At 56.2% G+C, this 19,339-nt stretch overlaps 3 protein-coding genes across 14 annotated transcripts; 2 read left to right on the top strand and 1 right to left on the bottom strand.

Moving 5' to 3' along the window:
• Positions 1-377: 377 nt before the first annotated feature.
• On the bottom strand, positions 378-3,684 carry MRPL43 (mitochondrial ribosomal protein L43). Its single transcript, XM_069567661.1, has 3 exons — positions 1,380-3,684; positions 1,184-1,290; positions 378-1,068 (listed from the first exon to the last, which is right to left on the bottom strand). The coding sequence occupies exons 1-3, from the start codon at positions 1,508-1,510 to the stop codon at positions 827-829; spliced, it is 480 nt and encodes a 159-aa protein (XP_069423762.1). The 5' UTR covers positions 1,511-3,684; the 3' UTR covers positions 378-826.
• TWNK (twinkle mtDNA helicase) lies at positions 1,577-7,006 on the top strand. Of its 2 annotated transcripts, XM_069567649.1 has the most exons (6): positions 1,587-1,984; positions 3,312-3,438; positions 3,631-3,871; positions 4,034-4,141; positions 4,443-4,584; positions 5,780-7,006. In XM_069567649.1, exons 3-6 carry the CDS (start codon positions 3,750-3,752, stop codon positions 6,098-6,100), a joined length of 693 nt encoding a protein of 230 aa, XP_069423750.1. In that variant the 5' UTR covers positions 1,587-1,984; positions 3,312-3,438; positions 3,631-3,749; the 3' UTR covers positions 6,101-7,006. The 2 variants fall into 2 exon arrangements, with proteins under 2 accessions (XP_069423749.1, XP_069423750.1); XM_069567648.1 differs by having other exon boundaries at positions 1,577-3,438.
• Positions 7,007-9,090: 2,084 nt separating this feature from the next.
• Positions 9,091-19,333, top strand: LZTS2 (leucine zipper tumor suppressor 2). Of its 11 annotated transcripts, none has more exons than XM_069567658.1 (5): positions 9,091-9,767; positions 14,701-15,150; positions 15,755-16,402; positions 16,937-17,185; positions 17,984-19,333. In XM_069567658.1, exons 2-5 carry the CDS (start codon positions 14,743-14,745, stop codon positions 18,665-18,667), a joined length of 1,989 nt encoding a protein of 662 aa, XP_069423759.1. In that variant the 5' UTR covers positions 9,091-9,767; positions 14,701-14,742; the 3' UTR covers positions 18,668-19,333. The 11 variants fall into 11 exon arrangements, with proteins under 11 accessions (XP_069423759.1, XP_069423758.1, XP_069423752.1 ...); XM_069567657.1 differs by having other exon boundaries at positions 9,136-9,497; XM_069567651.1 differs by having other exon boundaries at positions 9,357-9,507; positions 15,755-16,417.
• Positions 19,334-19,339: the final 6 nt, after the last annotated feature.

Below are 19,339 nucleotides of genomic sequence, written 5' to 3' on the forward strand. Positions count from 1 at the left end.
AATTATTATTTTTTTAATTTTGCAGAAGGTGGGATCCTCAGCTTCCATCCTGATTGTCCTGAGCAGGCACACAGGCTTTTTAAAATGATCACTATTTACTGATCATGGTGATAAGGGGATGACAAAATTAATGACAATTCAAGAATTCATACAAAAGTTTCTAGGTTTTTACCTCCTGGCTCTTTTTCTCATCATCTCCTCCCCTCCCTAGTTCTAGAAGATGTTGCCTGTTAATCAGATGGTCTGAGAATCACTCTTTCCAACGGTTAACCCTAGATTAATCATATGGTCTTTGATACTACACCATCCTGAAGAGTTATTATTCATTTGCTTCTGGTTTTAGAATAGTCAAAAATTGGTGTTATTTTGAAGCAGACTTCAAGTGCGACCTTGGCAAATTTATTAACTTCAGTTTTCTAATCTGCACACAACATTCACATAGATATAAAGGGCCTAGCCCAATGCCAGGCTCACAGCAGACTCTCTTGGTCACTGGCTACAGAAACAAGCCAAAAGGAATTCTTCAGAAGCCAGCCTTGAAAGCCCTCACTGTGCTTTGAGATCACTATTATTGATCTGGATTTAAGAAATGAAGACCAAGTCAAATCTCTGAAGATTCTCAGGTTTCAGGATGTCAACTGGCTAAGAATGAGGAGACTCACAGTCCCTGCCCCTAACGGTGGACATCAAAACAGACAGGCAGCTCTTCTTTATCCCAAGCAAAAGTACCCATTGGTGGGCTCCATCTATCTCCCGTGAAGCAAACCAGGAGCAGGAACCACCTCTGCTGGAGTGAGAGTCCAAACTATGGGTATGGAGTTGGTCTTCATTGTGCTGGCCGCTGGGTCGGGGCAGGATTCTGGACCTCTCGAGGGCGCAGCCCGCCCAGTGCTGTCGGTTTGTTGGTGAAGGGGTGCCACTGACCCTGGATGCTAGGACTGTCCGTGTGGAAGGGCTTGCGGATGCGGATCACGTCCAAGCCCGACTGGTCGGCCAGCTTCTGCACCAGTGTGGCGATCTCCTCGACCGACTTGCAGTTCAGGCTCTCCTCGCGCACAGCCCCATTAACTGGTCGAAGGGAGATGGGGATAACAGAAGCGGAGCAGGGGTCAGAAAAGCGGCAGGCAAACGGGCCGAGCCCCGCTCCGACGCCGCCCTCCGGCCCTCGCCCGGCCCCACTCACGGTATTCGGCCACTACTCTCGGCACACAGCACGGCCGCGGGTTCACATATATGACGACCCCGGGATTCCGGCGGGCGAAGTCGGTCACCTCCCGTTCCACGAACTCCCTGAGGGACCAGAGAAGGGTGAGTAAGGTGACCCCTGACCCGGGGCGACCGCGGCTGGAGTCGCACCCCCGCGCCCTTCCTCGGCTCACCTGGCGCCGCGGGACGAGGGCGCATCACGGCTGAGGCTAAAGCTGAGCCGCTGCAGCTGCTGCACGTAGCGACCCAGCCCGTTGTGCAGGACACTCGCCAGGAAGCGGCTCGCGGTCCCGCGGGCAGTCATGGCCACAGCTCTCCGGTCGCAAAGCCGGGTCTCGCGGAGTGGGGGCGGGGCGAACCAGAGGCTTCCGCTTCCGGGAACACTTGCAACGCGCTAGTTTTGCTTCCGAAGTCACGGCTGGTGGCTCGCGTGTGACCCACGTTGCTGGCGACAGGGGTTAGACGAGAGTGGCGCCCCGGGGGCTGGGGTCAGGAGCGGCGGAACTCCTAGCCGTGGAGCCGCGGAAGCCACCCGGCGGAGGCACGACGGGCGCCCCTCGGCGGGAGCGGCGGAGCAACCCTCTAGTCGCCTGGAGTCCCCTTGAGGGGAGCGGTGGAACGGTCCTTTATCAGGGACCCCAGAGGAGGGAGACCACGGAAGGGACACAGACGGCTGCAGAGATGAGGACGATGAAGAGGGGCAGTGGAGGGGCGGTAGTGGCGAGGAGATGATCGAGAGAAACCGCGTCAGGAAGGGGCGGCGCGGAAGGTGGCAGAGGTGAGGTAGCTGTGGAGGGACCGGCCAGAGGGAGGCGGACGTGAAAAAGTCCTCTGGCGTGGATGTGAGGTGGCAATGTAGAGGGGCTGAAGAGGATTCAGAGGGAGAAGAGAGCTGCGTGCAGGGTCCCTAGGGTATGACCTAGTAGTGAAGGCACCCGAACCAGGCACCTAAGGCATTTCAAGCAGTAACTTCCTCCGTTTGAGTAGGAATGTGGGTCCTCCTCCGAAGCGGGTACCCCCTCCGCATCCTGCTGCCCCTGCGTGGGGCGTGGATGGGACGGAGAGGCCTGCCCCGAAGCTTGGCCCCGGGCCCTCCTCGCAGACGGTACAGGAAGGAGGCTCTTCCCTCCTTGGAGGCACCAGTGTTGCCTGTAACCACAACTGAAATCCGCCAGTATTTGCGGGCCCGTGGGATCCCCTTCCAGGATGGACACAGCTGCCTGCGGGCACCTAGTCCCTTTGTGGAGGCCTCAAAGCTCAAGGACCAGACTGGTGCAGCCTCTTCCTTCAGCCTCTTCATTGACAAGACCACGGGCCGCTTTCTCTGCATGACCACCCTAGCAGAGGGGAGCTGGGAAGACTTTCAGGCCAGCGTGGAGGGGCAAGGGGATGGGGCCAGAGAAGGGGTCCTACTCAGTGAGGCCCCAGAAGCTGAGGACAGTGAGGAGGTCCGGAGGATCTGGGACCGAGCCATACCTCTCTGGGAGCTGCCTGAGCCAGAGGAGGCCCAGCTAGCTCGCATGATGTTTGGCCTCACCAGAGTGACAGATGACACACTTAAGCGTTTCAGCGTGCGCTATCTGCGGCCTGCTCGCAAGCTTGTCTTCCCTTGGTTCTCCCCTGGAGGTTTGGGATTGCGAGGCCTGAAGCTACTAGGGCCTGAAACCCAGGGCAATGGGGTGCAGTATGTGGAGACCACCATTCCCCGGCCTGGTGCCTACCACAACCTGTTTGGGTTACCACTGATCAGTCGACGAGATGTTGAAGTGGTATTGACAAGTCGAGAGCTGGACAGTCTGGCCTTGAACCAGTCCACAGGGCTGCCCACTCTAGCCCTACCCCGAGGAACAGCCTGCTTACCCCCTGCCCTGCTTCCTTACCTCGAACAGTTCCGACGGGTCGTGCTTTGGCTGGGGAATGACCTTAGGTCCTGGGAAGCTGCCAAGTTGTTTGCCCGAAAACTGAACCCCAAACGATGCTCCTTGGTGCGGCCTGGGGACCAGCAGCCCTCTCCATTGGAGGCTCTGAACCAAGGCTTAAACCTTTCTCGTATTCTGCGTACTGCCCTGCCCGCCTGGCACAAGTCTATCGTGTCTTTCCGGCAGCTTCGGGAGGAGGTGCTAGGAGAACTGTCAAACGTGGAGCAGGCAGCTGGTGTTCGCTGGAGCCGCTTCCCAGACCTCAATCGTCTTTTGAAGGGACATCGGAAGGGCGAGCTGACAGTCTTCACAGGTAACCCTTTGGGAACTTATTGCTTGGGTGGGTTTGGGGGCAGAGGATTAGATGACTAAAGCATGTGGGTTTGGGCAATAGTAAATGTTTAAGAGGAGCCTTTGCCTCCCAACTTTGAAGCTTGTTGTGGATCTTGGTTTCAAGGTTAGGGCTTTTTTCCCTCACCCAGGTCTGTGTTCAACCCCTGTGCAGGGCCAACAGGCAGTGGAAAGACAACATTCATCAGTGAATATGCCCTGGATTTGTGTACCCAAGGAGTGAACACGCTGTGGGGTAGCTTTGAGATCAGCAACGTGAGACTAGCCCGTGTCATGCTGACACAGTTTGCTGTGGGACGGCTGGAAGAGCAACTGGACAAATACGATGAGTGGGCTGACCGCTTTGAGGACTTGCCCCTCTATTTCATGACTTTTCATGGGCAACAGAGCATCAGGTGAGGTTTCCAGGCCTCGGCTTGCAAAGAACAGGAGGGCAGGAGAACAGACTCCCAACAGAGTCTTCAGACTGCCGTGGTCTAGAGACCAGTCATTACTGACTGGTAACTGGTAACTGACTGTAACTGACTCTGGAATTCATTGTCTCTTCCTCTTCCCAGGACTGTAATAGACACAATGCAACATGCAGTCTATGTTTACGACATTTGTCATGTGGTCATCGACAATCTGCAGTTCATGATGGGTCATGAGCAGCTGTCCACAGACAGGTGACATCCTCCTCTTGTCTAGCTGTAACCCACTTAAACACACATCTTCTCAGGCAGCTGGCCTCTGGGTAAACACTGTACGCTTGTTTTCTGACATATGTGCAGGCACATACCTCTCTATACGTATTTCTGTCTTTATAGAGGTGTGTGGTGTGACAGTGGTAAATGTGGACAGGGATTTAAGTGTGAGTCCTTGGGCAAAGGGAAGTAGAGTGATGTTGTGGTAAGATGTGAACGAATCAGGAGTATGTGTTCATTCTTGTCCTTCTGTGTCTGATAACCTCTTTGCTTTGTTGGGCAGGATTGCAGCTCAAGACTACATTGTCGGGGCCTTTCGGAAGTTTGCAACAGACAGTAGCTGCCATGTAACACTGGTCATTCACCCCCGAAAAGAGGATGATGATAAAGAACTACAGACAGCATCCATTTTTGGCTCAGCCAAAGTAAGTGGACTTTAGAGGATCTCAAGCTATGGAGAGTAGAGGGGGCAGGTATGACCAGGGACAGCCCTCATTCAGCCTTAAATCATCTTGACTACCCATCTGGAACAGGCAGGAGGCAGCTGCCTCTGGAGTCATGACATGAAGAATACATGTGCTATGTATTCTGGCGGTGCAGTGGTGAAGACTGTGCTTCCAATGCAAGGAGCAAGGGTTGGAGACCTGGTCAGGGAACTAAGATCCCACATGCCATATAGCACAGCACAAAAAAAAAGGAGACAGTGATTACAACTCAATATGATAATACTTGGGGCTTCCCTTGTGGCTCAGCTGGTAAAGAATCTACCTGCAACGCCAGAGACCTGGGTCCTATCCCTAGGTTGCAGATCCCCTAGAGAAGGGAAAGGCTACCTACTCCAGTATTCTGGCCTGGAGAATTCCATGGACTAAGTGGAAGTCCATGGGGTGGCAAAGAGTTGGACATGACTGAGCGAGTTTCACTTTCATGATAATACTAAGAACTATGATAGGCAGCACAGGTATTTGGGGAGAAAAGGCATCTGAGTCAGCCTGGGACATCTGGGGAGACTTCTTAGAAGAGGTGTCAACAAAGGTTGGGTTGGGTTTTGGCCAACAATAGGTATGAAATAAGCAAGTAAGTGGGAGGGCCCTCTGGGCAGCAGGACCAGCCTGGGATCCTGGAGCTTCCATGACACACTGAGTGAGTGCCTATTATGTGCCAGGCCTGGGCTGGGCACTAGGAAGACAGGGCAAGGAATGCAAACTGTGTGCCATGATGAAACAGACATGGAACTGGGGAAAAGAATGACAGAAGTGGAAAGATGCTGGTGCCTTTTTTATTTATGGGGATCAAGAATGTTCTCTCCAGGGAAGTGAGACGTTTAGACTGGGACCTAAATGATGAGGAGCTCAGGTTGAGTGAGGTCATGAGCCAAGGAGCCAGATGTGTTAGCAGCAGAGGGAACAGCATGTACACAATCTGGGCCAGCAACAGGGTTGTCAGGGAACTAAAAACTCAAGTGACCCCAGCATTTTGGTCAGTAGTTCAGAGAGCTTTGGTGACAGGGGAAGTACTTTTCCCTTTCCACATTCTTGCTATTCCTGCATTCTCAGCCTTCCTTTGTGCTCCTCTCATATATCTTCTTGCTCCTTCTTCCTTCTGCCCCTTATCCCCCAGGCAAGCCAGGAAGCAGACAACGTTCTGATCCTGCAGGACAGGAAACTGGTAACTGGGCCAGGGAAACGGTATCTGCAGGTGTCCAAGAACCGCTTTGATGGAGATGTAGGTGTCTTCCCACTTGAATTCAACAAGAGTTCTCTCACCTTCTCCATACCACCAAAGAGCAAGGCCCGGCTCAAGAAGATCAAGGATGACAATGGACTAGTGGCCAAAAAGCCCTCTTCTGGCAAAAAGGGGGCTATGCCCCAGATCTCTGAGACTTGTTCCAACCAGGCCTGCAACCCCAACCAGCCAGACCTCTCCAAGCCTTCAAGGTGAAGACACTGCAGAGCTGGACATTGAAACACGCCTGGCAGGACAGTGTGGGGTAGAGACTCTCAGTCCTCTGCTAGGGCTGCCTCTGCCCTGTAGTTGTGAGCTATGGGCCCCTGTCTCACCCTGAGGGGCTTAGCATAGGGAATGGTTTCATTTCGAGAGAATTCAATTTAGCAAATATTTGAGAACCTACTATGTGCTAGGCTTGGTTCTAGATTCTGGGAATATAGCACTGACAAGACAGATGAGGTCCCTGCTTCCATGGAACCTGTAATCTGGTAGAAGAGACAAGCAATGAGCAAATACACACAAAACATAGTTCTCAATAGTGAAAATATGCTCTAAAGGAGAAAAATACAGTAATGTGATAGTGCTTACAGTCTAGTTTAGAGTAATATTTGAAAAGGTATCTCTGAGCAGAGGACATTTGAGCTGGGACCTCTAAAGAACTAGGATTGAGCCATGTGAACGTGTGGAGAAAGAGGAATCCAGGCAGAGGAAAAAATACAGAGGCCCTGAGGTGAGAACGAGCAAGTTGAGGTCAAAGCAGGGGGGGTCAGGCTCCCTGAACCTGTAACTTCTTGTCAAAACTCCAGCCCAGGCTTTCAGAGCCAAGGGGTGACATGGCGGACACCAAACTCCTCTACCCGCCACTCTGAAGCCTCCCCTGAAGTGGTGCTTACTACCATCTGATCTAGGTGCTTCACCCTTGTATTAATAACACCAGGGCTAGCTACAAAGGTGGAAGCCTGGAAGAGAGCCATGGAAGGGAGCTGTGAGCCCAGAGTGCCTGCCACCTAGACACTCATTCCATGGTATGCTGCTTCGGACTGCTGGAGTGGATGCAATCAAGACTTTTTGTAGAGCCTTTTCCAGTTTTACTGAAAAATAAAAATATATTTTTTTCCATTGCCTTTGTTACTCTGCTTTTTCTTATTTGACCACCAGGTGTCTCCCTAGTCTTTAACTGGATTTTCCTTGAACTGAATTTTCCTCTCACTTTTTGAATTGGGAGTGGATAAGTCCCCTCCCCCACTCCATCAGAGCTGCGTACTCCCAAGAAAGCAGGATCTGCGTGCATGCATGCACACCCTTATACCTCTTCATGGCCTAGGGAAGACAGGATGATGCTTCTTTATCCCTGTCTTCCCTGAGGATCTCCATGTGATCCCTGGCAGAGGTGTGGGTCACTGGGCCCCATGCCTAAGACCTTGCCTGACCAGCTGTCCCTCTGTGACATGAGTCACTCAGTGGCCTCGCTCATTGTGGATTCAGGCTCAGCATACTCTTATCTGCTCCCCACCCACTTCCATTTCCCTCTCTTGTACCCTCTCCGGGTTTCTCTTATGTTAGTGTGTGTTAGAACTCGGTTTCTTGTTTAAAAATGCAGTCCCTAGGCCCTACTCTTCCCCGAATCCTGACACACGGGCATTTCTGATTCTGGAGGTTTCAGGAGAGGTTGCAGGACTCCTTGTTTTTAAGAAACTCTGAAGGAGATCGTAAAATAACTTATGCAGAAAGAGACCATGTCAGAAATATTGCTAAATGATAACACTTTCCCATGTCACTTCCTCAGATATTCTAAAGTCTGTTTCCCTTTAGATTTGCCTGCAAGAGTAGTGAGAATGCAAGATGTTCGAAGGGGGCCGGGGAGAAGCCTTTTGTTAAGGGGGGTATTTGATGGGGGGGGGGGTGTCCTGCTTCCTGGAAGCAAGGCTGCCTTTTCAAGCATTCCTTATCAACCTAAGAGGGAGGTCTGGAACCCTGTGGAATGGTTTGGGGTCTCTGGTCTGTTGTGTGTGAGAACTGTGACTACAATTGTTTCCTGAAACAGACCCTGGAACAAAGCTGTTCTCTAGGGGGAGGGAAGGGGGACCTCCTCCAGGGCCTCCCTTCTTGGGGGTCTCTCCCAGACTGGCTGGAGCCAGTCCTCCTAATCCTGCAGTAATCATTCCCAGCCGCTGGCTGGTCTAGGCCTCATCCAGGGTCTATAACGTTGAACGTCAGCCATGCCTTCCAGATGCACACTACCAGGTCAGTCCTACCTGTAAGGATGTGGGTTCCACATTCTGGTCTTCTGTGCTCAGGAAATCTTTCAGGGATTTCCAAAAGGAGACTTTTATGAGGTCTATGAATTGGGGATAGAGGGATAGATACACACTTGCCTGTCTTGCCCCACCCTTCTAGCAGACAGCCTACACAGCAAACCAGAATGGTAGGGAGGAGGGGAAGCTAATGATCCCCCAGCCCCACCCCTACACACACACACACATTCCATTACACACCTGTCTTAAACCCCTCACGTGAAAATTAGCCCAAAGTATTTCAAGAGCCCCTGGAGCCCAAAAAGTAGCAGTTAATCCCTGGGTCCTATGTAAGGTCCCTAGGAGTCACTGTTTCTATACCCCACCTAAGAGGACTGAGGCAAACTGCCTGGGCTAGAACCAGTACTCGGCCTGTGCCCAACTGGAATCTTCCTGAGAGCTGAGGGAGAGCCTGGCCCAGTAGAATCCAGCTGGATCTGCAGGCTTGTCCTCAGATTCTCTAACCCCCTTGCCTGTAAGGGGGCAGCTTTGGTCCTCCATCCCTTCACTGGGGATGGGTCTCAGAAGAGACTCAACTCAAAGGGCTCCTGCTGCCCAAGTACTCAGGCTGCAGATATGACCCAAATACCTGTAGACATCACGGTCTGCCCTCCCACAGGCTGCCTTGGGTGCCATGGAGGGAGGGACCCTTTGGTGCAATACAGGTCAACTTCCTGTTTGTGCCTGTGGGTGGAACTTTATAAGTCTAAGAGAAGCCTGACTACACTCGGGGGGGGGGGGGGGGGCGCAAAACTGGCAAGCCTGCTCACCGGGCAGACACCTACTCCAGGGGAGGGGGAGGTGTTGGTTCTGCTTGAGCAGCCCCAACCTCAGAGGTGTGTGAGGAAGGGTGGGGTCTGTTTCGGTGAAATCCGAGCCTTCTTCGTCTGCTTCCCAGGGGTTTTCCCTGTGTCTGGGGAGTGGGCTGAGAGTGGACCAGGCTGGGCTCCCTACAGACCAGAGGATGGTGGCAGTAAAGCCCTATAGCCAACTTGGTTAGGGCAGCCAGGTAGCTTAGCTTAGCTGTGGCGCCGCTGGCCCCTTCCTAGATCGAAAGCCAGTTCCAGAAGCTGCGAAGTCAGAAGTCCGAGGGGCAGTCTTGGGCCACCGTCGCAACACTGCTTGGCAGGGTACCAGATCTGCTGCTGAGGGGGTGCTGGGCAGACCACTCCCCTGCCTTGGTCGGGGGCGCGGCCTCAGCCGCCCCGCCCCCTCCACCAAGCCCGGGCCGAGGGCGCTGGGGAGCCGGCGGATCTGCGACCAGGAGGTGCCGGCCCTGGGTCAGGAGCCCAGCGGGAGCTGGAACGGCGGTTAAGGTAGCGCTGGGTGAGTGAGTGGGGGCGCCGCGGCGGTGTAGGAACTCTCGCCTCCTGCACACCCCCGCCCCGGAGTGAAATTTCCCGATCCCGGGAAGCCGGGGATTGGGGTGAAGAGACGGGTCCTCAGTCCAGGGGCCGCGGGCGAAGAGTCTGAACAGGGAACCTACACGAAAACTCACACCGACGGGCGCACACACGCGTGCACACAGACCCACGCGCGTACTGGAGACACCTGAATACACGTGCACTGCGGGGCGGACGCGCCTAGTGAGTTTCGCTTGCTGTCGGCGGATCAGCGCCGCTGGCCCGCGCGGACCCCCAGCGAGCAGGGTGTGCTGCCATCGCGTACTTGGTGAGGGTGGGAGAAAAGGGCCTCCCAGTGACCGCGGACGGGGGCGGGCCAGGTGGGACGCCTCCGGAGGTTCCGGCTTCCTTGCTGCCCGCAGGTGAAGACTAAGACGTAAACAGGCGTTGAGCACGTGATCGCTTCGCAGACCCGTGGGCTGTACGGGGGGAGCCTCGCGGCGGGAACCTCCCTCCGCAGTACTAAGCGAGTTTGAAAGATACCTTGCCGGGCTATATTCCATTCTCCCCTTGGAGGGGATAAGCCCTTCCCCAGGAATGGGAGCACAACGCCCCCCGGAGTTGGGGTAGCGAAGGAGGACAACAGACTGTTGGACTGAGAGGGTTGGTTACCTGGGCTCCTCACCTTCCTTCTCCGGAACATGTTGCCCCCATTCCTGAAGATACCCGAGAGGGGGGCAATTCTGGCAGTGTACAGCAGCCTCCGCCGGGACCTCCAGCCCCGGGGAGCAGCTGCGCGAACGCCTGTGGGTCCCCTTTCTTACTACACTCCTCCTTGCGGAACTGGGAGCTCCTCCCCTCAAAGTAGGAGCAGAAAGCCCACTCACGCAAGAGTAGGAGTCCCCCTTCCCCAGAGAATGCATGACCGTACACATCCTCTGTATACCAGAGTGGGCCCGTCTCCCTCTGGTAGAAGGGAGCACGGCCCCCTCCCCCCAGCGAATGAGAGTGGGCAGCGGCCCTCGGCCTCCCTCTCCACCACCCCCCCTACCCCTCCACACACGCTGAGCCCAGCTGCTGCCTGAGCTTCTGGGCAGGCTGCCAGAAAGGGGAGGAGGCTCCTGGTGCCCCAGGAGGCTGGGATCAGGGCAAGGCCAGAAGAGGGGGTCTCTATGGGGGTGGGGCTCAGTCTGTACTTGTGAGGCAAGAGGGTCTAGGGTGAGCCTGAGGGTGGCTGGGCTATGTTTCCCTTTCCAGGGAAAAAGAAAGAAAACAACTCTTTCCATGGAGCTAAAAATAGAACTGAGAGCCGGCCAGGCTGCGGCCTGGAAGGGGGGGGCGGGGCGGGGGGAATGCTCCTTCCTGGGGCAGAGGAGCTCTGGCAGGCCTTAGTTCTGGGGGGCGGGGTTAGGGGGCAGGAGGCTGTCCTTGCCCAGGGATGCGGGCATCAGCTGACCTGGTTAGGTCACAGAAACCCCTATGGGAAAGTCTGTGTGATAAAATGTTTGTGAAATACGACGTGTATGTTTAAAAAGTTGTCTTTGTGACTGTGAAAAAGACTCATAGTGTGAAAAAAGCTTGGGAGGCAAGTATAGTCAAGATTGTGACTGGGTGCAAAGGAACTTGAGCTGTGAAAGCTTGTGCACAACTAGCCGTGATACCGAGTGTGTATCTCTGTGAGTTGGCCTGATTATGGCAAGAAGGGACATGGATCCTTCTGATGGACCAGACAGACTGAGTGATTGTGTCTGAGACTGAGTGTGGGAAAGGTCGTGTGGGTGTTTAGATTGTGTTGTTTGCCAGAGGGTGAGAGTATTCTTGACCTTGAGAAGACAGTGGAACGTTGTCTGCTGTGAGGCTGGCGTAAGCTTGGCCTGTAGGTTTGGACCAGCTCCCCCACTGGGGTGACTTTTGGGGGCCCAGGGGACGTCTCTCTCTGAGCATTTACCTCTTAGCAAATGAGTCTGAGGGAAGGTTGGGGAGCAAAGAACCGCGCTCGAGGAAGGCCGGGGCTCTCCCGAGAGGGAGTACAGCACTGGGGAGAAGGGTAGGGGCCCCCCAAGTTTGGGGGTGGCTGTGTTCTCCGAACGGGCCGCCAGGTGGCGCCGCCTCCGCAAATCCTAGCGTGCCTTCTGCAAGCGGCTGGGGGTGGGGCAGGCACCCACCAAGCGTCGGCCCCCGACTTGTGCCAGGACGCAGGGCCCAGACTTGGGGGTTAGGTGACCCCCAACCTCCTTCTCTGGACTCTGAAGCCGGAGAGTGTGCCTAGGGGTGAGGCATCGACTAGAGGAGCGGAGGGGGAAGGGCGGCTGCCGCGGCGCCTGGCCCTTTGTGCTCGAACAATGACCAGCTGCCGCTGGCCCCGGGGCCCAAGTAAGGGTAAAGGGTGACCCGCCACCGCCTAGTCCTGAACCGACCGAGCCCCAGACACACAGCCATCGCTCCTCGGAGGGAGGGAATCTGAGTCCTGCTGCGTAGCTCCAGCGTGCGCCCCGCCGGACACGCGTGACGCCGGGTGCCTGCGCGTGTCCGCGCCCCGGGGGCGGGGTCACCCCTCGGACCCTCCCCCGCGCTGCACCGCCCACTTGGGCCGGGCGGGGGCCAGGCCGGGCTGGGGGCGCCGCGGAGGCGGGGCCGGGTCGGACCGGGCCGCTCCGAGTGGCCGCGCGCGGCAGGCTGGAGCCGCGCGGCTCGCCTGTGGAGCGCTGGGGGCGGCCCGGGGCTGAGCATGGAGCGGCGCGGTGGAGGTGAGGGGGGGGCCGGGGCTGGGAGGCGACCTGGGGGCGCCCCCAACTTCTGCGCGGCGGAGGTCCCGTGGGGAGGCGGCATTCCACAGCTGCCCCCACTTTCTGGAAGAGGCGGAAGGAGGGGGGTGAACTCCGGAGGGCGGATTGGGGGCTCCCGGCTTCCTGTCTTGTAATGGAAACTCGTGATCTCAGACTTGATCCCGCTGGATGGTCCTGGAGTTTGGTGAGGGGGAGACTTTCCCGAACTCTTCTGCCCCCGAAACAGGTCTGTGGGAAACTCGGACCTCGGCCAGACCTCCCTCGGGCCCGGCTGCATCCAGCCCTCAACCGCCCCCGGCCCACCGAGCCGGGCAGTGTGTGCTGTGCCAGAGCGGTTTCCCAAGGATGTTGGGGAGTGCGAGGGGTTCCCTTCTCACAGCCACAAACGCATTTCTCAAAATGGAGCCTCCACTTGCCCCTCCTTTTCTCTCGGGCTCCAAGAGCGGGAGCCAGACTGGCTGGGCCTGGCTTTCCAGGCGCCTGGCTTTGGCTCCGTGGGTGTCTGGCGCTCAGGGCCCAGCTCAGCGTCTCTTCTCGGTTTAGGGGCCCCTGGCTTCGCGGGGACCCCGGCTCACTGGGTCCGCCAGGCCCTGGAGCCGCTCTTCGTCTTTGTCTCCTGTCCTTTGGGTCCCTGTCTGAATCTCTCTGTCTCCTCCCCTCAGTTTCCACTCTGTGCTCACTGAAGTGGGGAAACACACCGAGGTGCCAGCCCTCTTGGACTCTTAGGGAAGCCCCTTCCCCACGGTTTCCTGCATGTCCTGGGTGGTCTGGGAGAGGGCAGAGGAGGGGGTGTTCTATCAGCTTTGCTCAGGACTGGCACTTGTGGGGTGGACTCAGTCCCCACCCCTGCTCCGAGGGCACCAGTCACCCCCACCCCTGGCTCCCAGCTCCTCCTCCCTCAGTCTGGACACCTTCCTCCAGATCCTTTGACTTGAGCGGGGAGGTGGGGGAGGGTGGACTTAACGAACACAAGCAAGAATGAAGGAGAGCAGATCAAGCAAAGAATAATGTGTCTCTCCTCTCCACACACTCCAGTGAGTGACAAAAACCAGGCTCCCACTCACTCATTTGGCCCTGCGTGCCACCCAGACTCTCACCCTCTCACATGCACACACAACACTCTGTACACACTTGTGCACTATTTCCTGTTCACACGCTTGTGTAGGATACATAAACTCGTGTATATATGAATGGACATCAAACCATTCTCTGACATAGTCACACTCATACATCACAGATTCACTAATGTATGCATTTATAATTTTCAGATACTTTCTGAGAGAGCTGCACAGATTTTTGTAAGGTATGCCCATATGAGTTCATGTATATATACATGTATATATCTGAATGTATTGATACATCTATCCAAACATACGTGTACTCACATACACTCATGTTTTCACACACAGTGCTCATGTTCATGTTCTTGTGCACAGTTTCACACACACAAATAAGTAAAATGCATACACTCCTACTCCTACGCAGTTCTCTGTCCACTTCTTGGCCCCCGCTCTGCATGATGACTTCAGCAGATGCCTGAGCCCTGGTCTTCAGCCTCAGGACTAGGGAGGGAGTTCCGGGTGGAGGCTTGCTATCCCCTTCCAGGAAGAGCAGGGCCTGGGAAGGTGGAGCTCTCTTCCCTGGAGCAGCTGCCAGAGGTGATGGTAGAGCCTCTATTCTCATCCCTTTGGATTTACTCTGGGGAATGTCGAAAGCTAAAAGGTTTCATAGAGGTTGGCAATGGGCCTGTGGAGGCTTCTTTAGGCCTGACTGACTGGGTGCGGTGAGGCTAGGAATTGTCATGGAAATAGGCATGAGCCTACATCCACCTCTGGGAGGCAGGAGACCCCAGAGGGCACCTGTGGGTTCCCTGAGAGCTCTGGTTCTTGTTTGACCAGCTCCACCCTTGCCGCCTCTCTGTCTGGGAGAAACTGAGGCCCAGCTGGGTGAGGCTGGGCACTGCCTGACCCTAGCTCTTTGTTCCCTAATTACCATTTTGAGCTGCAGACTGCACCCCTGAGTTTGCCCAGACTGCATCTAATGAGTCCACCTGTCCCAGTGGACCAGGGACCAGTGCCAGGAGCTGGTACAGAGGGCTCCCTCCCTGATTCCTGGCCTCTGTGGGACCCCCATTCCCTCATCATCCCTGCTTGATAGATTCAGTCCTTAGCCCTATTCAGACCAGAATTGGGCAGTGGTCTGGGGCCCAGGGAGGATGGAGGTTCTTGCCAAGATGCAAGAGGGGATGTGTTAGGGGGAGGATATCAGTGCTTTTCACTGATGTTGGGTGGGCCGTTTGACCAGAGACTAAGGACCAGGAGGGACTCAGGACTTCACACAGGAAGGGAGCTCACGATGGAGAGACTCTGATGCCACTTCCCTGCTCACAGGTTTCCCTGGAGGCCCCTGGCCAGGCCTGAGCCTCTGCCGCCATGGCCATTGTGCAGACACTGCCAGTGCCCCTGGAACCCGCTCCTGAGGCCGCTACCGCCCCACAAGCTCCAGCCATGGGCAGCGTGAGCAGCCTCATCTCAGGCCGGCCCTGCCCCGGGGGGCCGGCTCCTCCTCGCCACCATGGTCCCCCTGGACCCACCTTCTTCCGCCAGCAGGATGGGCTGCTGCGGGGTGGCTACGAGGCACAGGAGCCACTGTGCCCAGCTGTGCCCCCCAGGAAGGCTGTCCCTGGTACCAACTTTACCTACATCAACGAGGACTTCCGGACAGAGTCACCCCCCAGCCCAAGCAGTGACCTTGAAGATGCCCGAGAGCAGCGGGCATGCAATGCTCACCTCCGTGGTCCCCCACCAAAGCTCATCCCTGTCTCTGGAAAGCTAGAGAAGGTGAGGACCAGCCCTTCTTTTGAGGGTCTGGGTGGAATCAGAGAGATAATTTGGAGACCTATTTATAGGAAGGAGTGTGGGCTCCAGATTCACCAGACTTGGGTTCTTATCCCAGCTCTACCTCACTCAGGGACATCATTTAACCTTTCTGAGCCTCAGTTTCTGTGTTTGTAAAATGGAGGTAACAGGTCAACTCTCATAGGATTGTTGTGAGAATTAAATCAAATAATATGTGTAAAGTGTTTAGCATAGTGCCTGGCACATAGTAGGTACTCAATAAATGTTAGCTTCTTAGAAATACTGTTTTAAATAGCTAGTGTGTGTTTGCATTTGAGCAAAGCCTGTAACTCCCTCAGCCTCCATTTCCTCATCTATGTATGCAATAGCGATGATATTTTGCTTGCATGGATTTTGTAATGACCTGAGAGGTACATTTTAAGTTGCCTGACGTAAGTAAAGCTGACACAGGAGGCCCTCAGCCAGTGGTAGCAATTGTTATTACTATATGGGGATTGGGGGCCCTGGATGGGAGGGCAGGGAGTGTGATAAGGGCTTCAAGAGATTGGGCGGCTCATCCCTATTGTCAAATGGCACCTCATTTCAGAACATGGAGAAAATTGTGATCCGCCCAACAGCCTTCAAGCCAGTGCTGCCCAAACCTCGAGGGGTACCATCCCTACCTAGCTTCCTGGGTCCTCGGGCCACCGGACCGTCGGGGAGCCAAGGCAGCCTAACGCAGCTGTTCGGGGGCCCGGCCTCCTCCTCCTCTTCCTCCTCCTCCTCGGCTGCTGACAAACCCCTGATACTGAGTGGCTGGGCCAGCGGCTGCCCATCGGGGACTCTGTCTGACTCTGGCCGAAACTCATTGTCCAGCTTGCCCACTTACAGCACCGGGGGTGCCGAGCCGGCTACCAACTCCCCAGGCGGGCACCTGCCCTCCCACGGTCCTGGGCGGGGCGTCCTGCCGGGGCCAGCCCGAGGAGCCCCCACCGGGCCCTCCCACTCAGACAGCGGCCGATCTTCCTCCAGCAAGAGCACAGGCTCCCTGGGGGGTCGCATGGCTGGGGGGCTCTTGGGCAGCGGTCCCCGGGCCTCCCCTGACAGCAGCTCTTGTGGGGAACGCTCCCCACCACCGCCCCCACCCCCTCCACCCCCTTCGGACGAGGCCCTGCTGCACTGTGTCCTGGAAGGAAAGCTCCGAGACCGGGAGGCAGAGCTGCAGCAGCTGCGGGACAGTCTGGACGAGAGTGAGGTGACCATGTGCCAGGTGTGGTCAGTGGCAGTGATGGGGGTGGCATGGCAGGACATCCACAGGTGCTGGGCATACAAGATGCATTTCTGTCTGCCAAGAGGCAGGTGTTGGGCTGGTGACCCCCATCCCCACCCCAGCTGTCTGGCTTAAACTGTAGAGTGGTTAACACGGCACCACCATATACTGTCTTTCAGACTTGAGCACGTTACTCAGTTGTACTGAGCCTCAGTTTCCTCACCATAAATGGGGATATTCCTGACCTGAGGGTTATCATTAAGGATTAAGCAGGGAGAAGGGTGTAAAGTGCTTAGATCAATGCCTGGCACCTGGGAAGTGCCACACGCTTGCTATTGTTGTCTTTTCATAAAAGTAGTTGTTACTGTTGGTATCCTAGTTATTGTCACTGTTGAATCCACCTTTCCTGAGCCCAGGACAGTGGGCCACCAGGGCAGTTGGTGACTGGGGTGCTGGGGGTGGCCAGGGTTCGAGGTGTGGAGGAGCCTCCAGGACCCAGGCCTGCCCTCTCGCCCGCAGGTGTACGAGGAGCGGCAACGGCACTGGCCCCGTGAGCGAGAGGCTCTGCGAGAGGATGGTGTGGCCCGGGCCCAGCGGGCCCAACAGCTGCTGCAGCTTCAGGTGTTCCAGCTGCAGCAGGAGAAGCGGCAGCTGCAGGACGACTTTGCGCAGCTGCTGCAGGAACGTGAGCAGCTGGAGCGGCGCTGCGCCGCCTTCGAGCGGGAGCAACGGGAGCTCGGGCCACGGCTAGAGGAGACCAAGTGGGAGGTGAGCTGTACCAGGAGGAGCAGGGAGCAGGGCCTTCAGTGAGGGGGTAAGGCTTGAAAGGAGGGGCCCAGCCACATCCCTTCACCTGCCATCCCCAGAGGGCCTCCCCTTGCTCACCTTTGTGAGATGAGGCTCCGCCCTCTGACCTCCCTTTCTGGGTAGGGGTCTCCTTGGGGGCCTCCACGTTCGTTCTCCTCATGGCTCTGCTCTAAGTGCTCAGGTAGCCAGTGACATTCTCATCCACTGCCTTCTCACCAATGGTAAGAATGAGAATGTAGTGCTTACTCCTTGACAGGTACTGCTACTCGAAGCATGTAACGTAGAGTATCGTCTAATCCTTGTAATAACCCTGTGAATTGGGTGCTGTTCACACCCTCATTTCGTCGGTGAGGAAAAGGAGACCCAGAAGGGATGGAGCCTGAGATCACACTCCACACACAGTGGCGGAGCTGAGATCTGAACCCAGGCAGTCCGGCTCTAGTTAGCATCTATGCTTTCCACCAAGATACTGTTGTGCCTCCCAACTGGAAATGCAGCCACTGCCCTTTGCTGCTTCCACTCCTGCCAAACCCGCATGAAGCTGGTGCTTCATGATGGTTTAAAGACCCCAGCTTTGAAACCAGAATAAGATCTGGGTCTATATTCCACTTTAGCCAATGAATAGCTGCCTCAGTGTCTTCATCTGTAAAATAGGTACAGTGATCAAACTGCCTCTCCCCAAATGCCCAGCTTGATGTCAGGGCCTGGCCACCTGGGAGAACCTTCTCACCATCTTTTCCAACTGTCTCCTACCCCTAGGTGTGCCAGAAGTCAGGTGAGATCTCCCTGCTGAAGCAGCAACTGAAGGAATCTCAGGCAGAGCTAGTACAGAAGGGCAGCGAGCTGGTGGCCCTGCGCGTGGCACTGCGGGAGGCCCGGGCAGCGCTTCGGGTCAGTGAGGGCCGGGCACGGGGCCTCCAGGAGGCGGCCCGAACACGGGAGCTGGAGCTGGAGGCCTGTTCCCAGGAGCTGCAGCGGCACCGTCAAGAGGCTGAGCGGCTGCGGGAGAAAGCTGGGCAGTTGGACAGTGAGGCCGCCGGACTCCGGGAACCCCCTGTGCCACCTGCCGCTGCTGACCCATTCCTCCTGGCAGAGAGTGATGAGGCCAAGGCACAACGGGCCGCCGCCGGGGTCGGGGGCAGCCTACGGGCCCAGGTGGAGCGGCTCCGGGCGGAGCTACAGCGGGAGCGGCGGCGAGGCGAGGAGCAGCGGGACAGCTTCGAGGGGGAGCGGCTGGCCTGGCAGGCAGAGAAGGAGCAGGTGATCCGCTACCAGAAGCAGCTGCAGCACAACTACATCCAGATGTACCGACGTAACCGGCAGCTGGAGCAGGAGCTGCAGCAGCTCAGTCTGGAGCTGGAGGCCCGGGAACTCGCGGACCTGGGCCTGGCGGAGCCAGCGCCCTGCATCTGCCTGGAGGAGATCACTGCCACCGAAATCTAGGGCCTTAGCACCCGCCTCTGCATGGAGGTCTACTGAAAGCAGGCAGCAGCCTCAGATCCCCTGAGGGTCCCAGAGTCTGAGGGCCCAAGGGCCTTTAGTCCCTGGGGTGCAGGCCTCTGGGCCTCTGCCAAGGACTCAGGGCTGCCCGATGACTTGGATCAGACTCCCTGAAGGTCCCTGTGTCCACTGTTACACAAAGGCTCCTACTCACTCCACCTATTTCATTCACTCCCCAAATACTGCCATTGCTACTCTGCCAACCCCACACACCCCCAGCACTCCCAGCCTGCTCAGCCAGGGGGCTTGGAAAAGGAAGGGGCTCCCTCATCTCCACGTGCTCCCCACCATCCCAAAGCCAGAGTGAGCCAGATAGCGCCAGCTGCTCCAGATGTGCCTGCCCCCAACCCTGCCCATTTTGGGGGACAGGGCTGGGACTGGGGTCTGATCTCCAGGTCCCAGCTCTGCAGCCCCTCTTCTGGGGAGAGGGGGCTGTAGTCAGACCAAAGGAAGAACTCAGAAATGTTTATCTGTGTTTGTGACCAAGTGGCCCCTCCCCACACCCAGGTTTTTGGCCTCGTTTTTCACTTGTATATTTTTCACATTGTAAATTTCTTGTACAAACCCAAAGAAAAAAATTAAAAAAAATTTTTTTTTGTTTTTAAAAAAGGATGA

This window comes from Ovis canadensis, chromosome 22 (assembly GCF_042477335.2).
Source record: "Ovis canadensis isolate MfBH-ARS-UI-01 breed Bighorn chromosome 22, ARS-UI_OviCan_v2, whole genome shotgun sequence".
Classification (NCBI taxonomy): Eukaryota; Metazoa; Chordata; class Mammalia; order Artiodactyla; family Bovidae; genus Ovis; species Ovis canadensis.

Excerpts from the sequence above, each read along its gene's own strand:
- TWNK (XM_069567648.1), top strand. The coding sequence starts at position 2,196 with ATGTGGGTCCTCCTCCGAAGCGGGTACCCCCTCCGCATCCTGCTGCCC. Across the intron at positions 3,872-4,033 it reads CATGGGCAACAGAGCATCAG|GACTGTAATAGACACAATGC; the intron begins GTGAGGTTTCCA and ends TCCTCTTCCCAG. Across the intron at positions 4,142-4,442 it reads GAGCAGCTGTCCACAGACAG|GATTGCAGCTCAAGACTACA; the intron begins GTGACATCCTCC and ends TTTGTTGGGCAG.
- LZTS2 (XM_069567651.1), top strand. The coding sequence starts at position 14,743 with ATGGCCATTGTGCAGACACTGCCAGTGCCCCTGGAACCCGCTCCTGAG. Across the intron at positions 15,151-15,754 it reads TCTCTGGAAAGCTAGAGAAG|AACATGGAGAAAATTGTGAT; the intron begins GTGAGGACCAGC and ends ACCTCATTTCAG. Across the intron at positions 17,186-17,983 it reads TAGAGGAGACCAAGTGGGAG|GTGTGCCAGAAGTCAGGTGA; the intron begins GTGAGCTGTACC and ends TCCTACCCCTAG.
- MRPL43 (XM_069567661.1), bottom strand. The coding sequence starts at position 1,510 with ATGACTGCCCGCGGGACCGCGAGCCGCTTCCTGGCGAGTGTCCTGCAC. Across the intron at positions 1,291-1,379 it reads CCCTCGTCCCGCGGCGCCAG|GGAGTTCGTGGAACGGGAGG; the intron begins GTGAGCCGAGGA and ends CTGGTCCCTCAG. Across the intron at positions 1,069-1,183 it reads GAGAGTAGTGGCCGAATACC|TTAATGGGGCTGTGCGCGAG; the intron begins GTGAGTGGGGCC and ends CCCTTCGACCAG.